General features: G+C 36.9%; 1 protein-coding gene across 17 annotated transcripts in view; it reads right to left on the reverse strand.

The window, feature by feature from the left end:
- CEP83 (centrosomal protein 83) overlaps window positions 1–23,177 on the reverse strand; it is a 154,947-nt gene that overhangs the window by 14,554 nt on the left and 117,216 nt on the right. For 16 of the 17 annotated variants that reach the window (XM_063646574.1, XM_063646576.1, XM_063646575.1 and 13 more), the window contains 3 exons: window positions 12,797–12,872; window positions 10,685–10,842; window positions 8,879–9,008 (listed from right to left, as the gene is read on the reverse strand). In XM_063646574.1, coding sequence (XP_063502644.1) covers window positions 8,879–9,008; window positions 10,685–10,842; window positions 12,797–12,872 — 364 coding nt within the window. Of the gene's footprint in view, window positions 1–5,398; window positions 5,502–8,878; window positions 9,009–10,684; window positions 10,843–12,796; window positions 12,873–23,177 lie in introns of all 17 variants that reach the window. The other variant, XM_054442116.2, reaches the window with a different exon arrangement.

A 23,177-nucleotide genomic window follows, 5' to 3' on the forward strand; every position in this document is an offset into this window, starting at 1 on the left:
AAAGGCAACAATGGCTAAGAATGTGAAACATCAAAGATGACAGCCCCGTCCCTCCCCCTGGGAACTCTGTCCCAGGGAGGCTTGGAACTACTGCCAGCTGGAAAACACCAACAAGGGTGACTAGTGACCCTGATCGGGAGGTCCCCCACCCATTGAAAAGCAGGGTCTGGGACCTGCATAAAAAAGCAGTCTGGGTGCTTTTCCATAGGGTGGCGGCAATGAAGGCAACAGCTAAGGCTACAAAACAGCAAAGATGGCAGACCACCCCTCCCTCTGGGAGCTCCATCTCAGAGAGGTGTAACACTGCTACCAGTGGCTGGCTAGAGTTCCAAGCCAGTGGGTCTTATCCTGCAAGGTGCCATGGTAGTGGGGCCTGCAGACTGTCACTGCTGTATCCCCTGGATTCAGCCTCTTTCCTAGGGGTATGTACAGGGGTCTAACATCCCGCTTGGCTGGAGTTGCAGTTGCTTTTGATGGGAAACCTGGGTATCCAAAGCTCCCAGGGCTCTATGTGTATCTGAGCGGCTGCATTGCTGAGACTCCACGTAATTCTGTGTATCAGGCTGCAGACCCTGGTGGAGTGGGCTCACAAGGGGATCTCCTGACCTGTGGGTTGCAAAGATCCAAGGGAGAAGCGTGGGTCGCTGGGGTCACTCACTCACTTACCACTTCCCTGGGAAGAGGAGGCTCCTCTGGCTCTGTGTCACTCCCAAGTGGGTGATTGTCCTGATTGCTTTTCTCCATTCTTTCTGGGTCAAGTTGTTTTCTTGATGAATCCCAATGCATGTACATGGATGCTTCAGTTGAAGGTGCTGTATTTACTTACTCCTTCTATTTCTCTCCATGAAAGTAGCACACACTAGCTGCTTCTAGTTGGCCATCTTGGCTAGCCTCCCCCTCCATTTCTTTTTCTTGCCTTATTACACTAACTAGAACCTCCAATAAAATATTAAACAAAATGATGATAGCAGACATCTGTTCCTGACCTTGGGTAAGTAAGGGGAAGCAGTCAATATTTTTAATCAGTAAGTATGATGTTAGCTGCAGAATTTTTATAGATACCATTTATAAGATTGAAAATTCCCTTCTGTTCCCAGTTTGGCAAAAGTTTTTATCATGAATGGGTACTGAATGTTGTCAAATTATGTTTCTGTCTCTTAAGATGATCACAATAGTTTTCCTTCTTTGTTCTGTTAGGGTGTTGAATTACACTGAACAATTTTGCATGTTAAGCCACCTATATTCCTAGAATAAAACCTAAATGCTTATGCTATATTATCATTTTTCTATATCACTAAATTCAGTTTGCTAGTAAGATTTTTACATGTTTATAATGCAATTTTTCTTATATTGATTGTATCAGGTTCTAACCTTATAAATGGAGATGTGTTTCCTCCTTTTCTATCATCTGGAAGAGTTTGCATTAAGATTTGTATTAATTCTTCCTTAAGTATTTGGAATAATTTACCAGTGAAGCCAAATGAGGCATTTCTTTGTGGAAGGTTTTTAACTAAAGATTTCATTTCATTAATAGATACAGGACTATCCAAATGACCTAATTCTTCTTGTATTAGGTTTAAGATGTTCTTAAAGAAATGTATTCATTTATTCTAAATTGCATGATTAATTAGCATAATAGTTTTTATACTATTCCTTTTGTTTTAATATCTATATGCAGATAGTTAATATCTATAGATAGATATCCCTTTTTTCATTCACTACATTGTTCATTTGTGGCTCTAATCTCATCTACTTTGTGGGGAGTTTGAGGACAATCAGTCTTGCCAAGGCTTTATCAATTTCATAATCTTTTTAAAACCAACTCTTGGCATTTCTATTTTCCTCACTGTACATCTTCTGTCTCTGTCACTGATTTGTGCTCATCTCTTGATGATGGTGATGTTGTTTGCTATTAAATCTATCCATTGAGTTAATTATTGTTATTGTATTTTTTTAGTTCTAAACTCATCTTTTTTAGTGCCGATCTGTAACCTGGACCACTAAAACACGATTTCCCTGACTCCTATTCTGCCTCTCTACACAACAACCAGAGATTCTTCAAAAATATAATTCAGATATCACTTCTCAATTCAAAAACCTCCAATGTGTTCCTACCTTAACTGAGAATAAAAGCTGAAGTCATGGCATAAATTTGGCCTCCTACCATACCTCTTTCCATTCTAGCTCCCTGGGCCTCCTGTGTTCCCTCAACATACCAAGCAGATTCCTGCCTCTCTTGTACTTGCTATTCCCTCTGTCTGGAACACCCTTACCTTACATATAACAACATGGCATCCTCCCTCCTTTCCTTCAGTCTCTGCTCAAATGTTACCTTACCAGAGAAGCCTTGCCTCACCACCTACATAAAACAGCACCCCCTACTCCTGTCAATTTTCTCTCCCTTTTTTTTTTTTGAGATGGAGTCTTGCTGTGCTGCCCAGGCTGGAATGTGCTGCCACCATCTCAGTTCACTGCAACCTCTGCCTCCAGGGTTCAAGCAATTCTCCCTGCCTTAGCCCCCTGACTAGCTGGGATTACAGGCACCCGCCACCATGCCTGGCTAATTTTTGTAGTTTTAGTAGAGATGGGGTTTCCCCATGTTGGCCAGGCTGGTCTCGAACTCCTGACCTCAGGCGATCTGTCCGCCTTGGCCTCCCAAAGTGCTGGGATTACAGGCGTGAGTCACCGTGCCCAGCCTACTCCTGTCAATTTTCCTCTTAGTACTCACCTCCATCTGATAGTATTTCTTTCTTTATTCTATGTCTCCTAACAAAATACAATGTAAACTCCACAGTGCAGGGTCTTTGTTTACTTCTGTATTCTAGTGAATGAGTAAGTACCTGATACATAATAGATGCTTAACAGATATGTTGAGTAAATTGGATAAATGAATACAGATAAACCTTGTAGGGAAGACAGTCTGACCAAGGATGTTAGTAATAGGAATGAAAAGAAATATGGGGTGGGGCAAAATTTGAGAGGCATCATAAAGAAAGAATTCATAGGCTTTATAAGTTCTTATTTTAGGTTGAATAATGTCTCCCAAAAATTCACGGGCACCCAGAATGTGACTGTGGTATAAGAAGAAATATATTTGGTCTTTGTCCCCAGATCCTGGTACAAAGCTGCTAAGACCTGTGGAATTGTGTAAGTGATAGGAGAGGTTTTTGTATAATTCTTAGCAAGTCCCTTTCAATCATACCTGAGTTGATGTTAATGAGGTAACTTAGAGTTGAGGTCCCTAGATAGCCTAAGGATGGGGGCTGGTCACCAGAAAGACCAAGTGATTAGATGGTGAATGCATTCAGGTTCACTCGGCTGGAAACTCTTCAACAATGAGATTTTGAGAGCTTCCGGGCTGGCGACCACATTGACTTGCTGGGAGGGTGGCTCACACAGAGAGGGCATGGAGGCTCTGCACCACAATCCCCGACCCCCAACACCTTGCCCAATGCATTTCTCCCATTTGGCTATTCCTTTTATCCTTTACAATAAACTGGTAAATATAGTGTTTTCCTGAATTTTGTGAGCCATTCTAGCAAATTATCAAACTGGAGGAGGGGGTCATGGGAACCCCTAAGTTAGTCAGTCAGAATATAGGTGACTCAGACTTGCAACTGGTGTCTGCAGTTGGGGCAGTCTTGTGGGACTGAGCCGTTTAACTTGTGGGATCTGACTCTAACTCCAGGTAGATAGTTTCAGAATTGAATTTTTGGACACCTGGTTGTTATCCAGAGAACAAAGAAATGATTGCTGGTATTGGAAAACACCCCAGAGTAACCTTATTTGGAGATAGGGTCTACAAATGTAATCAAGTTAAGATGAAGTTAGACTGGATTAGAGTGGGCCCTAAATCCACTATGACTGGTGTCCTTACATAAGAGGAGTGAAATCTGGACACAGAGCTACAGATACACAGGGAGACCATCATGTAAGACAAGGCAGAGACTGGAGTGATGTGCCTGTCTAAAACCCAAGGAACCCCAAGGATTACCAGCAACTACCAGAAGCTACACAAAGGGGCATGAAAAAACATCCTCCTCCAGAGCCTTTTGAAGAAGCATGCTCCTGCTGGCACTCTGACTGTAGATTTCTAGGCTCCAGAACTGTGAGAGAATAAGCTTCTGTTGTTTTAAGCCACAAGGTTTGTGGTAATTTGTCATAGCAGCCCTAGGAAACTAATATAGTGCCTGACTAAATTTGGAGATAAGGCAGACCTCAGGATGAATCACAGGTTTGAAGCCTAAGTGACTGGAAGAATAATTTCTACTGAAAGAAATGAAAAGTCCAGAGGGAAAATTAGTGGAAACGAATGATTCTAATTTTTACTTGAGTGGTCCAACACAATCACAGGATAGTCAAATCGATGCCTTAGTGTTGTAAACATTATGACACAAAGGATTAATAGAAAAATTAACACAATATAGATACAAGAATTAAGGCTGGGATTCCCCTTTTACCACCTTCTAGTCAAATCCAATTAACTTTTTTTCAATGATCATGTTAATGACCATTTATCTTTGATACCTTTCTTTACCTTTGGTTCCCATAACATCACAATATATCTTCTACCTCTGTTCACCACCACACCTAGCTCCTCGTTCTAAGTAAACTTAGTATTCTTCAGCGATCTGCAAAATCTTGAGTTTCTAATTATATTTCTCTAATTTGAATTATTCATCTCTGTACTTCACATTCTATTATTTCTAGTTACCTAGATAATATCTTTACTTAAGGGTCTACATAATGTCTACATGGATGCACCGCCATCATTTCCTATCTGACATGTGTTTTGTATCTTTCTACTCAACTGACATTCTTCAATCCATTATCATAACTCCACTTACATCTTCTCACAGCTAAAATACTTCATAGTTTTCTTTCTTATTTACCAATATATTCTGCAATCATTTTTTCCTTTGGAATACCTCTGGCAGTCACGCTTTACCTTCATTCCTATATGCCAAGCCCCAATTCTAGACTTCTTACCTCACTTTAAGTTTACTATAACAGCTTCCTAACTGGTCTCCTTGTCTTCAGACTTTTTTCTGTCTAGCACAGTGGTTCTCAAACTTTAGAGTCCGCATAAATCACCCAGGAGTGACTAGTGGGATTATTTAGGTGTTTCTTGCATGTTATCTTATTTCTCCAACAAGATTATATAGTTATCAAAGCCAAGGAGTAATCATGGCTTCTATTTCCCCCCAGTGTATAGCGTAATCTAGGCCACACAACATATTCAATCAGATATTTTGCAACTTCAAGACTATGATTCATCTTTTTTGAAAACATTCATAATAGTATCTGACCAAGAATTATTTCAGAGATGTATACCTTAGAATAAAAATAACAAGTTGTTATTTCAGGTTCCTCAAGAAAAAAGAAAAACCCAACTCACTGTGTTCACTTCAAGAGATCTCTCTTCAGTGGGGGTGGGGGAATACACTCTCTCTGTATGTATCAGTCATAGAAGGGCATCCCAACTCAAGATCCTGGTCAAGCTTTTCCAAACAAATCAACACAACAAAACATCATTTACACCAAAGACTACTTAAAAACAGCAGAAATGACAATCTCTGTGCTTAGGAGCTTGGAGCTCTGAGTAAACACAGATGGCAGTGAGCCATCTTATCCAGCCTCAGGGAAAAAAGAACTTTTCACAGGAAAGCAACTCTAAAGGATTATTTCTGCACTGGGTTCATAATTTGTGACTTTTGTTAAGTCTTATGGCAAAAAATGTTATGACTTTTGGCATTAAAGAACCTAAGAAGTCTGTTGCACTCTTATGAATTATATTTATGTAACCTGATAGCCAAAATGGTCAAATAGAAGCATTATCTTTAACTTGAATGGGAAAAGGGTATGAGTTAATTTAATTTACAGTGATTATTCTGACATAAGAAACGACTCACATGGACCATAGCTATATTAAGCGAAAAGTTGTGAAGTATTTGGAATCAAAGAAAGTAGGAAATTAAAGCCTAACAGTGCAGTGGAAAGAGCACCAGACTGAGAACAGAAACACGTAGATTTTAGTCAACTTTTGATTCTTACTAGTTAAGTAATCTTGGGTACCTCCTATTTTAGTCTGCTAACTTGTAAAGCTATCTGAATGCTAAGATCCCTTCCAGTCCTAAAATTATATACACTTATATACTTTTTAATTGTATTTCTAAGTTACGCATGATGTTTTTCTATTTTAATTGATGTAAACTTGTAAGCTCCTAGTGCAGTGTCCCACATAGTAGGACAACTCTAGGTCATAATCATTCACTGAATTGACCTTAACAATTTCACTATGACTTAAATCACAATCCATAGATCACATTTTAAAAAATAAAATGACTATCTACTATCTTCACACTCATCATCTGGTAGACATTTCAGTAGAAAAAAAAATTCATCCTGTCACAATACTAATGAAATGTTACTTTGTAGTGTTTTGGGGTTTTTTTGTTTAATTTTTTTTTTTTTTTTTCTGAGATAGGGTCTTGCTGTGTCATCCAGGCTGGAGGGCAGTGGTGCCATCACAGCTTTTTGCAATCTTGAACTCCTGGGCTCAAGCGATCCTCCCACCTCAGCCTTCCAAGTAGCCGGGACTACAGGCATGTGCCACCATGTGCAGTTTTTTCATGTTTTACAGCGATGGGGTCTGGCTATATTTTGTAGATTTTTAAAAATATAACCTCCTCCGCTCCTTCTGGTATACTTATGATTAGCTGATAATCTCACCACTGGGTGTCACTTTTGCTTCAAAAGAATTCAACCCAAACTAACCTCAATAATTAGAATTTTATCTGTAAGATACTTATCCCTAAAGCCTCAAAATTTAGCTCTTACAATTTCTTGCTGTAACATGGCTTCAGATGTTTCTAGGCTTCAAACACAGTGCAAACGAAAATCAGTAGGATTTCTGAGATCATAGGTCATAAAACAATCCTCTGAAATCCCATTAATATTCATATACTTTTCAGTACCTACATCGACAGAAAGGAAGAAAAGTGACATATACAGAAAAACAAACAAGTGTGCATATTTTGGGTATAAAACACTGGGATCCCTATATAATAAATGCTGTTTTTCCAATAATACTACTTCTAGCATTATGAGAAGATAAAAGTAATATTCAGAGACCAAGAAAGTAGAGAAGGAATGACTTTTAGACTACTCATGTTGTCACTCCAACCATCAGCAACATTTGGCAGTGATATCCAATTACATAAAAAGGGGTCTAGGGACTGCTGTGTGGTTTTCAAATTCAGAATAACTGAACGATCTACAGTTATTTTCTCTTATCCAAATATAAACAGTTAACCTTTCCAATAAACAAACAGATATTAAGATAATGGTTCCTGCACCTAGAAGCATTTTCCTCTTACCTCAGATCTTCTCTCCTCTCCACAACAAATGCTACTATTAAGGGAATTTATCAAATGGACACAACTCAAATCATTTGTGGGACTTTACATATAACACACACACACACACACACACACTTTATCATGTCCCTCCTCTTCCTCTAATCCTGTTGAAAAGATTACCATGTCCGTCCCCTCCCTTAATCACCACCATGAGTCATGGTTACTAATGGGACCTGTTATATTATTCTTGGGTTTGCTGAAATAGAAAAAAGTTGTAAGTCACTGATTTAGAAGATCCATATAGATACATTATTTCCATGATGCCCTGGATTGTTTCCAAGAAAACAAAGTTAGGTTCTGGAGAAAAGTATGCCTGCAAAGGTAAAACTTAAAAAGGATCACAACGCTGTGGGAACTACTGTGGCAGTTTCAGAAGCCAAGGGAGTCCCAGTTCCTCCTGCTGGAGCAAAGAAATACTTGCTCTTGTATTTCTGAATTGGAAACAAAAAAGCCTTTTAACCACAAAAGCAATAAAACAGATATTAGGCATAAATAAAACAAGCTTAAACACACTATAATTTAACTGGAGAATGTGTTAAATATGACTTCCATGGGATGGCCTGGAAACTATCACTCTGAAAAACACCTTCTGTATGGAAAAATGCATGTCAGCTCAAAACAACTGACTTACACACAAAATTTAGAAACAAACCTGCTGGACAGTTTGGATTTTCCCAATTTATTTCTGCAAGGTTGACAGCAAAATGTCATGCTTATATATCAAATTAAACATATCACTAAAATCTCAGACTCAACTATATATTTTATTCTCCTAAAAGAGTTTATCAGGATGGACGCAGAAGCTCATGCCTGTAATCCCAGCACTTTGGGAGGCTGAGGTGGGAGGATCACTTGAGGTCAGGAGTTTGAGACCAGTCTGGCAAACATGAGAAACCCTGTCTCTACTAAAAATACAAAAATTAGTCGGGCGTGGTGGCACGTGCCTATAATTCCAGCTACTCGAAAGGCTGAGGTATGAGAATCTCTTGAACCCACGGGATGGAGGTTGCAGTGAGCCAAGATCGCACCACTGCAATCCAGCCTGGGTGATGGGAGTCAGACTCTCAGGAAAAAAAAAAAAAAAAAAGATTTAATTATATTTTATTCCATAGAAATCACCTTTTTTGCTTTTTTTTTTTTTTTTTTTTTGCGACAGAGTCTTGCTCTGTCGCCCAGGCTGGAGTGCAGTGGCACGATCTAGGCTCACTATAAGCTCTGCCTCCCAGGCTCATGCTATTCTCCTGCCTCAGCCTCCTGAGTAGCTGGCGCCCGCCACTACGCCTGGCTAATTTTTTTGTATTTTTTTTTAGTAGAGACGGGGTTTCACCGTGTTAGCCAGGATGGTCTCGATGATCTCCTGACCTCGTGATCTGCCCGCCTCCACCTCCCAAAGTGCTGGGATTACAGGTGTGAGCCACCATGCCTGGCCAGAGATCACTTTAATAAGAACCACTTGCCTTTTTCTGGGCAATTGCAGCTCGCTGCAGTTTCTCCTTAGCTTGATTGTACTTTTCTTCTCTGTCTGTGATACGCTCATGAAGCTTATGCTTTTCTTCCAACCACTGTATCTGTTTCTCTTCCAATGTCCTGTCAGAAGAATGTATGTAAAACATGTTAGTTAAATAAGTTCTTAGGATTAAATAGATATTATCACAAGTATAAGCAAACTCACTACCTGTCTGACCACATTCTTAATTATCCAACTGCAGGCCCTCCTGTATGGCCACTTGTTTGCAAATACCCACCATTACTGAGCACTTCCTATGAATAAGGCACTGGACTTAGAATACTATGTGTATTATATTATCTGTTCTTTACAAAAATCCTGAGTTAGGTATTTCTGTCACCTTTATACTTCTGTCCATTTTATAAATGAGGAAACTGAGGATTAGAGCAGTTAACTAACTTAAGGGCTCACATCTAGTTAATGGCAAGACAAACACTTGATAACCAGGTGTGAAGTATAATAACCATCAAACTACAAATATCTGTCCTCATAAATTTGGTTTAAGAAAATCAAGCCTGGTATCAAATCTTAATGCAGTATGTCTTCTGACTAGAGTAAAATGCATATAAATGATATCTTAAAATAACATCATAACAACTTATATTTTTAAAGCTATTCTGCATACTTTATATGATTTTTTTAGTATTCTTACTATAGGCAGTACTAATGAAAATAACAAACCCTGAGAAGTTAGATTACTTGCCTAAGGTCATACAAGATTTTAAGTATCTTAGCTAGAACTAAAATCACATCCCATTGATCCTTAGTCCAGCTATTTTCTTCTATGCAATTCTATGAATATTATTTAGAAACCAATGATTAATTACTTAAATTTGCTAGTTATACTGTCATTAGAATTATTAAGCTCATTTCAATCAAACACTTGAGAAATCCAAGCACATGCTTCTGTTTTTTACAAAATAAAAGAAAAATAAGTTGGATCATCTGAAATGTCACATGCTGTGGACATTTATCTTGCTTACTTCCTTTTCTTGAAATTCAACCCCATATAAAAAAGCATGGACAAACCTTTGAATATGTAATAATAGAAAAACTGAAGAAATACAGTTTTATGTGGCATGGTGGCCTTCAGAAGAAGAAATTTGAAAATAATAATGTTTTGTAGATTAAAATAAAAACTTACTTACAAGGCCAACATGTTATAAAGACAAAGCAAATACAAAATACAAAATGTGTTCTACCACGTCTACCACAAATTTTTCCAGAGGGTATAAGATCTTGAACATGACCACAATCATTTTATCCCTACCAGTTTTACTCCATACTGTCTACTAGTAACAAATTTTAAGACCAAAAAAAAAAAAAATAAACAAATAAATTAGCTTTTCAAAGAAAATCCAAGAGACTAGTTCTAATTCAAGGAATTAAGTTTTGCACATCAAAAACAAAACAAAACAAAACAAAAAACCCATTCTGTTCTCTGGCATTCAGAAGAATAGATTTTTGAAGAAATGTTTTGGTTTAATCAATGAATAAAAAAAGTTTTCTCTGAGGTTTTTCAGAATACTATGCTGTCAGAATTTTAATGTCTTAATTTTTTTTTAAAACAATTCAAGAGTCAGTTAATTCTATAAAAACATAAAGTACATTATTACCTCAGTAGACCACTGTACACTATTAAAGTGTATTTGTAACTAGTTTCTAAAATATAATCAACATTGGAATCATTACTAAAATAACTATATGTTATATAGAAAAAAGAAAAAATAGTTTGTACATAAAGAGCAAACTCTACTTTTCAGCTTCTAGTTGTGCTTTTTCAGCTTGGCTTCTAAAATTTCGGCACTCTTGTTTTAATCTCTCCACCATTTCCTTCAGCATTTGGTTTGAATTCAGCAAGTCATTCTCTGACTGTGCAAGTGAGGTCACTTGGATCTGCAAACTACTGATTTGCTTAAAAGAGAAGAAAGAAGATAAATTAAAGGCCACTAAATAAACGCGCTAAGGTATGAGAGAAGCAGAAGATACTAAGCATCTCCCTTTGCAAATGCTCCCTCAAGCTGGTGTGTCCTTGAAGATGACCCCTAAAGGAAATAACAAATAGCAGCACCCAGGAGCATTTCTTATTATAATCAGAGTCTATCAAGAACTATATTCCTCAGTCACTGAGTCCCCTCCCTCTTATTTCCAAAATATGCAGGCCAGGAGAGGTATTGGGAATGGAGAGAAGGGTTATCAGGGGGATTAGCAGTGAGATGAGAAAAGGGAATCCAGCGATTAGAGTGAGTCTCCTTACCACTCTAGCCTTCTCCTCACCTCCTAGGAAAAAAAACTGATTTTAAAAGCAAGTCAGCTGGGAAAGCAGCTAAAAAAAAAATCCATCCTCCTCTTCCCACATACCCTGAGATCAGCAACCTTCCAGAAGTTCTACTCTCCGAGCAATCAAAATTTTTCAGTGTAAATGTGGGAAGGATCACTCCTCACATTGTTTTTAAAAGATTTCCAAACATTCTGTATGTCCAGTGCTGGGCAGAAGAAAGATGCTCTGGGAAATCTAATAAATGCTACAGATTTCTTGGCCTCTACAGCCATTTACCAAACTACATAATGTCACTCAAAGGTTTTTTTCCATCCCAATTTACCTTTATCTGGGAGCACTTTTTCTCATGAGAAGTCTAGTTACAGATTAACAGGCTAGAAAGATTTACCTCTTCTAAATTATATCCAAATCTCTTTATTTGGGACAGTTACACATACCTCCCCCACAAGCTATTTTACCAATTAGTAAACAATAAAAGTCCTTATTTTCCTTTCACTTCCTTTTATCTCTCTTAGCCATTTTCTGAGAGACATTTCAAAGCAAAGACAGTCAAGAGACAGGGATCAAAAGAACCTATTATGAGATTCAAGGGTAAAAAGAAACAAGATTCTTATATAATAAACTAAATAAATGGGTAATAATCTCATTACTTCCTAATGGTAACAAAACAATTCAGATAGGATTCTGAATGTCCACAGAGCAATTTTTAGCAGAATAAAACTAAACGGTATGTCTCAGATTTCTATTTTAGAATAAATTTATCCATGTAGAACTATTCACTCTTTATTTTTAACTGGAGTGGCAAATATTAAATCTGTATTACAGCTGCTTGAATAAGCAACCTTCAAAGAACTTAATACCTCTCCATATGCATAGCATGACAGAAAGCCCAAATGCTAATGATACTAAGTAACTTCTCTCTGAGTATCAAACGTTATGTCCATCTAGTTAAGACTTAGAAACCATAACGGCACATGAAAAGCAGTACCAACTAGCATATGAGCACGAATTCTAAAAATGGAATCCTACTTCATAATTTATAGGGAAAACAACAACAAAAAAAAAGAAAATAGAATTCAGAAAAGATCACTATTCCACGTTTTACCCAACTTTATACAAATCCTTCCTGAATCCAAATAACTTTAATTATAAACACAAATTTCCTTCCATAAATACAAATCTTGGATTTCATAGGGATATGGCAAAAAATACCTCATGATATAAAGTTACAAGTCAATCACACAAGTAACTTAAAACCTGGATGATATTTCTATTGAGTTTTTAAAATTCTGAATATTAAAATACTGTCCTTATAACTGTAATTAAAAATTATCATGGGCTACAGCATTTAACAAATATATATATATATATCTTAAGAATAATAGCAGTTAGCCAAAGAAGCTTATTAAAGTATAGAAGTTTAAACATTTTAAAACATTTTATCTTTACATATCACCTCCAACAATATGTTACCAATTGTGGTTAGATTCTAAAAATACTGATTGCAAAATTTTTTTAAAATTTGCAAAACATAAATTTAAAGAAGCACTTGAAAAAATAAAAGGAAAATCTTTGCTAAAATCATACCTGTTTTAGGTCAGAATTTTCATTTTTTTCCTTCTCTACATTTTCAATAGTCACAATTTGTTGCTGAAGTTTTAACCTAAAAATCACAACCCAACAAAAGACATTATTAAGAAACCATGATTCATTTATTTCACTGAATTAAACAGTCATTTTATTGAATGCCTGTTTGACACCAGACACTGTGCAAAAGCACAAACACAACCAAAGATTGAGACTTCAAGAAACTACGTTGTGTTCACGTATAACAAAAATGTAAAACAAATTACTGCTATTGTGATAGGAAAATCTACAAACTAGGGGCATAGAGAAGATGAGAAATCAAGTCTGTCCAGGGGTACTGGGGAATGCTACATGGATAAAAACCTAACAGGCAGGATTTTGATATACATAAAGAACAGCCTGAAAAAGTGGTTTTTCATGGAAAATTATAGAATGTGTTTCTAAGGTATCAGAAAGTAGTTTAGTTTAGGAGAGGCCAACTTACATCCATATAGTATTTTACAATTTACAAAATTCTTTCAGACACACGCTACTTCATTTTCATTCTACAAGGCTACAGATTTAAAAGAAAACTAATACAACACACCATCCTGTATTCTATAAAATATCTTATGGAGCTTTTCATCCCTGAGATGAATGAATACTTACACATTTGCAGACTCTTCAAAGGGAATAATACATCTACAGCCAGAGCCTTAAAACGCAGAGCAGTTCTAGTGAACAAATGAGTAACCTCATGAGGAAGACATTACACTAATTAGGTTTGGCAGGATAGGCCCTTCAGCCTCCTTCCTTTCAAAACTCTTCAAACGCCTATCTCAAATATAATTCACTTGGCACCTATTTATAGCTTGGTATTATTAGCATGTCTTATCTGCCCAAGTAGAATGTGTTTATCTGGACAACACTCTCAAGACCCTAGGTCTGTGCTTTAAACACAATAAGGACTCAATAAACATTTGTTGGCAGACTGAATGAACCAACCCAAATCATGGATTAGCTGTTTACATGTGTGAGATGATTGGATAATATAACATAAAAAACCTGAAGATACGACCCATTGCTTCCTGAGACATTTACATACAAATGCCAGAAACGATGAATCTAAAGAGGGCCAGTCCTTTTCCTTTTGCTCCACCGTCAGTACCAGTCACATTCTTATTTCATAATTCTAGCTACATGATTACTCATTCAAACTTTCTGTGCACTTCCTCCACTAAATGTTTATGAATGTTATCAACTGGGTGCCTTTTTTTTTTTTTTAAATAAGAGATGTGGTCTCACTATATTGCCTAGGCTGGCCTCAAACTCTTTGGCTTAAGCAATCCTCCTGCTTCAGCCTCTCAGGTAGCAGAGTGGCTAACTTGGGGCTTTTAGGTTACTGACTTATAAAGGTTTCTTTCCACAAAATCATGAAGATGAAAATGGAAGACAGAACACTGTGGGTCCCAGCTCAGGTCCACAGTTAGAACTAACTTAGGCCCTAAGTATATCCTAGCTCCAGTTGAGAATCTGGATACAATTGGTAAATTAACAAGAAACATGACCGAGTTAAGAAAGTTATGGCCTAATGCTTTCTATGTAAGTTACACAGACACGAAGAGAAACAATAGTGCCCTACATACAAAAGCTGAAACCAAAGAAACCAATGGTAAAGAGTATCTGAAAATTCATTAAAATATGAAAGGATGGGGAAAAAAACTAAATGAAATATGAACTAAGTAAGAGCACCATTGTGGTAGACTATAGAAGATGATATACAACAAGACCTTCCTTCAGGTCATTTTGTTGAAGCAGTACTGGGTTAGAATCTAAAACTAATTTTTTTTTTAGGAGAAAATTAGTCCATGATTTAAGATCATTACATTTAGGATTCTATGGGATAATGAATCATAAATAAGATAGGAATAAGACTAATGGTATTAAAGTTCAAAAAGGCAGATAGTTTCAAAAGACAGTGCTGTAAATTTAGGAGTAAAGTACAGTATCTCTTTTTATTAGGTTTTGAATACTCAAGGTGTGTCACAATAAGTCAAAAGAATATATACCTTATAATAGATGTACAAGGAACAGAAAAAACTGCAATTAACTTTCATTAGAGGATAAGTTAAGGCTACATAAAAGAGATGCAATTTGAACTAGATCTTGAAGGAAAAATAAGAGTCCGAGATAGAGAAATTAAAGATACAGGTGACGAAGAGTGTAGAGGAAGTAGAGAGATGGGATTAAAAGCACTGTTCACTTAAGAAGTAAAGGGGAAAAGGACATTTTCAAAATAGAAAGGGAGGAGAGAATGAATGAAGGTACCAGAATTATAAGATGGCAAGAAGTTGAGAAAATTCATATCCTTAGCTTATGTACAAGTAAGAACATTGAACAGTTTCCAAGCTGAAAAGGAAGCAAGGGAGCCAGGTTAATAGGCTGGAAGAAAAAGAGAAGTCCAAAGACTACTAATTTCAGTATCTTTAGTGACAGTAGCATGGATAAGAGAAAGAGAAGATATTTATGTCTTTGAAGTGATCAGTTCTAGGTGACGACAAGGTCCAAGAAGCGTCTAGGTGTACAAGATGCTAAAGTAGGATAAAGATAAAAGAATGGCAGAGTGCAGATAGAATAAACTATAAGGCTAAGGTGTTGGGTAGTTCAACAATATGAATACATAGTCACTAAGAATGATGGCAAGAGAAACAGAAAACAGAAAAAAGTTGAGCCAGATATCAAAGACCTCAGTGACTGTTAAGGAATACACTGTAGGTCATTAACTGGAAGAGATAAAAGACAGGTATAAAACTGGATGCCACAAATATCAAAGAAAAAAATCACTTTAACCATACTCAAACAATGAACTGGAAGCACAAACGGGGCTTACAAATGCTGATTTCTCTTCTTGGTCTCTTGCTGCAGGAGAGAGGAAGGAAGAGTAATTTCTACTTAAAAAGCGTTCCAGGTTATATGCCATGAGAAGAAGAAAGCAGTTTTCAGTAGGGGGAGAGGCATTAAAAAAATGTTGAGATTGCAAAAAAAAAGTTATTGGTATCAGAAAAGGGATTCCAGAGGCTACAGTGGAAACTGTTAAAAGTTTTAATGAGTAGGTGATAGGGAGAAATCAGAGGGTGAAGGATGAGTAAGTTGGGGGAAAAGTAACTATGAGATCAAGTACTTTATACTTTTAAAGTAATTATGAAGGCAGAAATAGTAGGTGAACTGGAGGGCCAAGTTACAACAGACAATGTAGCTATGAATAAGTTTAAATGGAAACTTTGGAATAACATTAAGATGGAACTATTTCAAGTTCCCTTCAAAGTATAGGGAAGTCAACTGTAAGGATCATGGTCTAGGTCTTCTGTGGCAGGCAGCTGATACACTGATATATACTATTTCTTTTCTTTTTTTTTCTTTTCTTTTCTTTTCTTTTTTTTTTTTTTTTTTTGGAGATGGAGTTTCACTCTTGTTGCCCAGGCTGGAGTTCAATGGTGTGATCTCGCAACCTCCGCCTCCTGGGTTCAAGTGATTCTCCTGCCTCAGCCTCTCAAGTAGCTGGGATTACAGGCATCCACCACCACGCCTGGCTAATTTTTTGTATTTTTATAGAGATGGAGTTTCTGCATGTTGGTCAGGCTGGTCTTGAACTCCCGACCTCAGGTGATCTGCCCGCCTTGGCCTCCCAATATATGCTATTTTGACATTCAGCAAATATTTATTGAGTACCTATACATGCTGAGCCCATTCTAAGTGCTGTGGATACATCAGAAAATACCAAGGACAGAATGCCTACCTTGAGTTTATACTCCAACAGTGTTGTCTGATAGAACTTTCTTTGATGGTGGAAATATTCTATAATCTGTGCCTTCCAATATGATAGTCACTAGCAACATGTTGCTAGTGCACACTTGAAATGTACTTCGTGTGACTGAGGAAACTGAATTTTAATTTTTTAAAATTCTAAATTTAAATTTAGGTTTCAACAGTCATCTGTGACTAGTAATATCATATTGGGCAGCAAAGGCTCTAATGTAACTTCTTGGCTTCATTTAATGTGAGTCTCTGCTATCAAGGGGAAGCAACATACAGGGCAAACAACAGAAGTTGTATTTGTGATTTCTCTACTGTCAAAGAGTCCTACAAGTCTCATGAGAATGGCAGTGGCCTTCTTATACCAACCTTCTGAAAGCATCGTTCTTGCTTGTGAGCACTGGAAATTGATACTGGCCATTATTAGCAAAAATAAACTTGCCTGAAAGAATATAAGAACCCACTCAAAAGAGAACTAGAAAACCAAAACCAGGATACAATAATTGACAGGAATCACAGGCAAAGACATGCCACAGCCCTGCCTGGTCCTTCAAACACTGACACATATCCTTTCATCCCTTACTTCACAGTTTAAATTCTTGGGAGAAAACGTGTCCAATGGGCCAATATAATTCTTCTCAAGATGCAGTCTAAGTAGAAAGGTGGATATAGTAAATGATAGTTTTTTGGTTTGTTTTTAAAAAAGCAAATATCCAACACTGGCAGCAAAGAAATCCAAACTGATGAAATTTAAACGTTCATTAAAAGCTCAAGAAAAAAACAGAAAGCCCCAAATGGGAAATAAGAGCCCTGGCTTTAAGCCACGCAAAAAATAAATTAAGGAGGTATTGACTACAGGATATCATAAATGTTCAGGTTCCCTTTCCCTTGGTTATTGCTATTTCCCCAAAGACCTCCCCTTACTTTTGATATCAAACTGTATATCATTTACTTCCTCCTTCACCCACTCCACACAGAGACATGGGCATATAACCTTGGCTGAGCCAGAGTGCCTGATACCACGGTCGCAGTGGTAGGTCCAGGGATGAGCATGTGAACTAGACCCAAACTTGTCTCTAGATTTTCTTTCTTTTTTTTTTTTTTTTAAGACAGAGTCTCACTCTGTCACCCAGGCGGGAGTGCAGTGGCACAATCTTGGCTCACTGTAACCTCCGCCTCCCGGGTCCACGCAATTATCCTGCCTCAGCCTCCTGAGTAGCTGGGACTACAGGTGGCTGCCACCACATCCCACTAATTTTTGTATTTTCAGTAGAGATGGGGTTTAACCAAGTTGGCCAGGCTGGTCTCAAATGCCTGACCTCAGGTGTTCCACCCACCTCAGCCTCCCAAAGTGCTGGGATCACAGGCGTGAGCCACCATGCCCGGCCTCAACTCTAGACTTTTTAAACTTGAGTTTGCTAACAAGAACTTTGTCCTCTTGGCTTCAACATATGTTCCCAGCATCACAGAGATAGGACAGCAGACAAATGACAGAGATAATAAGAGAGGAGAGAGAAAATAAGAGAGGAGGAATAAAAGAAAAGGAGGGGAACAGTCACTATTATCTAATTGCATTTGAGTTCTTAGATCCAGGTGTCCGTGAAACCAGCATAACCCTTATCTTTCCCACAATTGTGTAAACCAAGAAAGTCCCTTTTGTTTGCTTGCATTAGTTGGAGTTGGGTTCCTGTCATAACCAAAAGTTGACTACATATTCTATTATATTTAAACTCCTTTAATTTTTACATGGTTTTAATTTGCAAATTGAATAAATGTGCAGCGGAGCAGCCTTTTGAAATACAGTACTTTTATAAAAATAATTTTTATTATTCTTGGCACTATGATAAGCTAGTGCTTAAAAAAACACTTTCATCAAAAGAAAAGACTGGTATATAATTAATAAAGGATCTGTCAAAGCAGTGATTAATATGTAATAGATTAATATCTACTTATCACAGATATATATTATTTGTAAATAAATGGATATTTCTGCTTTGCATGATTTATAATTTCCATTTCCTTAATAAGACCTTTTGCTCCACAGATAAGTCTCCAATCTGTCACGGGTTATCTAAATAGGAGGTGCTGCAATTATGACCATTTTAATGAATGATCAAAATAGACCTGGTTGATGTAGCTGGACTTATAAATCAGTAAATCATAACTGTCAAGGAAAAAATACCACAATTGTTGAACATTAAAAAAAAAAAAAGCCATGCAAATCGTGTAAATTAATCCTGCTAGATTTTATGTTGGTTACTATGTCTTTATTTTAAAATAAGTTGAGGTCATTTACACATTATAAGTGAAACTACAGAGGAATCAAAGAAAAATTATCAATGTGACTAACAGAATAGAAAATTATTCATATTTAAGAAAAGCTAAAGGAATGAAAGCTGTTTTATATAGCAAAAAACTAAAAAACAAAACAAAACAAAACCTAAGGGTCAAGTTCATTATTGTGTTCAAGTAATGACAGAATGCTGAACATTTTATCACTATGGCAACAGAAACCCAAAGCAGGAGAAACAGGCTTAAATTCTAACAGAAAAGATTATAACTGGCCAAATTGTGGGATTATAATAGAATAAAACATTAGAGTAGGATGCCTGGGGAGGGTCTCCCCCCACTTTCTGGAGACTGTCAAAGAGAGATTTAAAAACGACCTGTCCTGAATATGTCCTAAAAAATGTACCCACCTAAAAGCAAAAGGACAGACAAGATTGGTTCTTAAAATCTATTACAGATTCATGCTTTCAGAATCACAGCCACTAACAATTTAAATAAAGTTATAAAACCTAAGTAAATAATACGTATACCTCTGCCTGAAGTAATTCTTTCCTAAGTAATGCAGATCAAGAACCCTGTCTCAAAACATAGCCTACCACTTAATGAACATGATTTTTAAAAGCTACTCAAACTTTATATAATTAGAGACGTCACTAAGATATTAGAATTTGAAAAGCAGACATAAAGAATTTCCAAGTGTTGAAGATAACAGCAGAGGTCTAGCTCTGTGTTATCCATATTATTCTGCAAAAACAATACAGAAAAGCAAAGAGAACAAATAAAGCCACACAAAACCATACCCTTAGCATAACTGGCAGACAAAAAATGCCTAAAACCTCAAAGTAACTGTAAGTAAAATGAAGGAAAAAATACCAAATCCCAGCAAGTGAGCTCTCCCATTCCCACCTGCAAATCTTTGCAGGCAAGGGCTCACTGCACGTGAATGTACTTAATTCGCCCATTAAAATAAAATGTTTAATTTATTAAAATTTGGCCCACAAAACAAGCCCAACTAAACGCTACATATAAAACACACATTTAAAAAGCAAAACGATTCAGAAAATTTAAAAATAAGAGGATAAAAGTATATCAGGCAAATAGAAACTATATGAAAACAGAAGTGGTGATGATATCAGACAAGTCAAGCAAAAAAAAAGACAAAAAAAGCACTTTTTAATGCTAAAAGCTACAATTCACACTTAAAACAGAACTGCTATGAATATTTATATATTCTGTATCAAATACCATGAAACTCACCTTTATGAAACAAAAACTACAAGATATACAAAGAGTCACATACAGAAACACAGTAATAATAGGAGACTTTAATATATCATTCTTTGTACAAGACAAATCGAGTGGACAAAAAATAAGCAAGTATACAGAAGACCTAAACATCGCAGTTAACAAGGTAGATCCTATGTGTGTATATATGTGTGTATGTATGTCTGTGTGTGTATGTATATATATATAGAACTTCATACTCTTATAAGACTCCATGTGTTTATGTAACACTAACTGACATATACTATGGGACTAAGTGACTATAGTCCTATAGTCGCTGGGCATGTGACATGTCCAGAATGCGAACTTAAGAAGACACCCATTCTAAGACTCCTGCAAGTGCAGAGTTGGCACATGAGACTGTCGCCTTAAATTTTGCACCCTGGGTGCTTCACTTGCTTTACCCTAGTCCTGCCTTTGATAGATTAGGTTACAAAGAAACATCAGAGTGTTCCACAAAGTAGAAAGAGTACAAACAATATTCTGATCACAATGCAATAAAACTAGAAATTAACTTTTTAAAAAGGTTCTCCTACCTGGAAATTAAAAAAACTTCTGTTATAGACTGAAACATGTTCCTTCAAGATATGACTACATTTGGAGATAGGGCCTTTAAAGAGACAATTAAGGTTAAAGTCATATGGGTGGGCCCTAATCCAATATGACTAGTGTCCTTATAAAAAGGATAGACAAGAGGGGATGCACAGAGAAAAAGCCATGTGAGGACAAAGAGGGAAGAAGGTGGCTACCTGCAAGTCAAGAAGAGAGGTCTTAGGAGAAACCAAGCCGGGCAATACCTTAATCTATGACTTCTAGTCTCCAAAACTGTAAGAAAATTAATTCCTGTTGTTTGATCACCCAGTCTGTGGTATTTTATTATGGCAGACTTAGCAAACTACTACATCTTCTGTTAAACAACTCTTTGGCAGAATGAAAAATGCAAATTAAAATTAGTGAATTTCTTTAAAAATAATAATTAAAACACTATATAATTTATGGGATACACTTAAAACAGTGATGAGAAGAAAATTATTAGCACTAAATACTCTTACCAATAAGAATGAAAGAATAAACTGTAGTAAAATTAAATTCTCAAATCAAAAACAACCAAATGAACAAAGTAAACTAAAAGAAAGCCCAAGGTATACAACATGACCTTAGAAAACTCTAAGAAATCAACAAAGCAGCTATTAGAAAATATATGACTTTAGCAAAGTCACAGGATTCAAGATCAATACATAAAAGTAAACTATATTTCCATATGCAACGAACAATTAAGAAGTCAAATGAACTCAATTTATAACATATTTAGAAATAAAATTGAATAAAAGATGAACATGATATATACAATGAAAACTGCAACACACTGATGAAAGAAACGAAACCTAAATAAATGGAGAGATGTATGATATTCATGGATTGGAAGACTCAATATTGTTAAGGTAACAATTCTCCTCAAATTGACCTAAAAATCCAATGCAATCCCAATTAAAATTTTAACAAGATTTTTTTTTAAAAAAGGTAAAAAACTGATTAAAAAATTAATATTTGAAAGGCAAAGGACCTAGAAAAGCCAAAAGAATTTAGATAAAAAAGAACCAGGTAGAGGACGTGCACTACCTGAATCAAACTTACTATAAAGCTACAGTAATCAAAATGGTATGATACTGCTGTAAAGACAAAGATCAGTAAAATAGAACAGAGTCCAGAAATAGACTCACACCTGTAATTCAATGGGGGAGAAGATAGTCTTCAAAAAATGGTGCTGGAACAACTGGATACCCACATGAAAATAAAAAGCATATGTGTACCATTACCTTACACCACATAAAAGTTAACATGAATTAGACCTTAAAACCTAAAGGTAAAAACCAAATATTAATCTTTTAGAAGAAAACAAGTATCTCTTTAACACAGAATTAGGCAAAGACTTCTTGAAGAGAACACAAAAAATACAAACAAGAAAAAAATGATAAAGTGGTGTGGTATTATGATGTATATATATTGGTTTACATATATATATGGTTTTACATTCATGGTTCCTGGCTTGTAACTTCCATAGCCCTTGTCCACATTTCCTAAGCGACTAAAACAATACATGTATCTTTGTTACCATATTTGGCCCTTTGTTCATGGCTCTGGAGGCAGCTTCAGAACAGCTTCAGAGTGATAAAGGTGCAAGACAGTCTTTGGTTATAACACTGGGGTGCTCTGGGCCTCAGAAACAGACCTCAGAAAACAGAATCTCTCTCTGACCTTCTGTCCTCCTTTTACCTGCGCCTTTTTCTCTCCAAGGCAGGCCACACACACTAAAAATATACTCCAATCTTCCCCTATCTGTCTTGGAACTGGTCATAAAAAAATCCTCTGAATTACCTTATCTGACAGTAGGTCATAAGACCCGCATTTCTGAAGGGGTCCTGCCCCTTCCTTACCCAGGAGGAAATAATGCTACACAGAGGGGCCAAGAAGAATCTAAACGCACAGGACTTGTTACGATTCTCTGCACAGTCTATTAGTATTAGATCATGCCCTTTTTGTCCAATAAGATTTCCATACGATTGTCCATTCTTCAATCATGTCTATCCAATGAAGTCTCCAAAAAAGACACAAGAGGACAGGGTACCACAAGCCTCCAGACAGCTGAACTCATGGAGGATTACATGAAAGTAAATAAGAACTCACCCAGGTGCTAAGAGAATGGCACACCCCAACTTCACAGGAACAGAAGCTCCTGAGCTCTGGACCCTTGAGACCTCACCCTATTATTTCCTTCTTTCTTCTTGTTTTCTTGAGACAGGGTCTTGCTCTGCTGCCCAGGCTGGAGTGCAATGGCCGATCTTGGCTCACTGCAACCTCTGCCTCCCAGGTTCAAGCAAGTCTCCTGCCTCAGCCTCCCGAGCAGCTGGGATTACAGGCACCTGCCACCACGCCCAACTAATTTTTTTTGTATTTTTAGTAGAGACGGGGTTTCACCATGTTGGTCAGGCTGGTCTCAAACTCCTGACCTCAGGTG

The sequence above is a fragment of the Pongo pygmaeus genome, chromosome 10, assembly GCF_028885625.2.
Source record: "Pongo pygmaeus isolate AG05252 chromosome 10, NHGRI_mPonPyg2-v2.0_pri, whole genome shotgun sequence".
In the NCBI taxonomy this organism is placed as follows: Eukaryota; Metazoa; Chordata; class Mammalia; order Primates; family Hominidae; genus Pongo; species Pongo pygmaeus.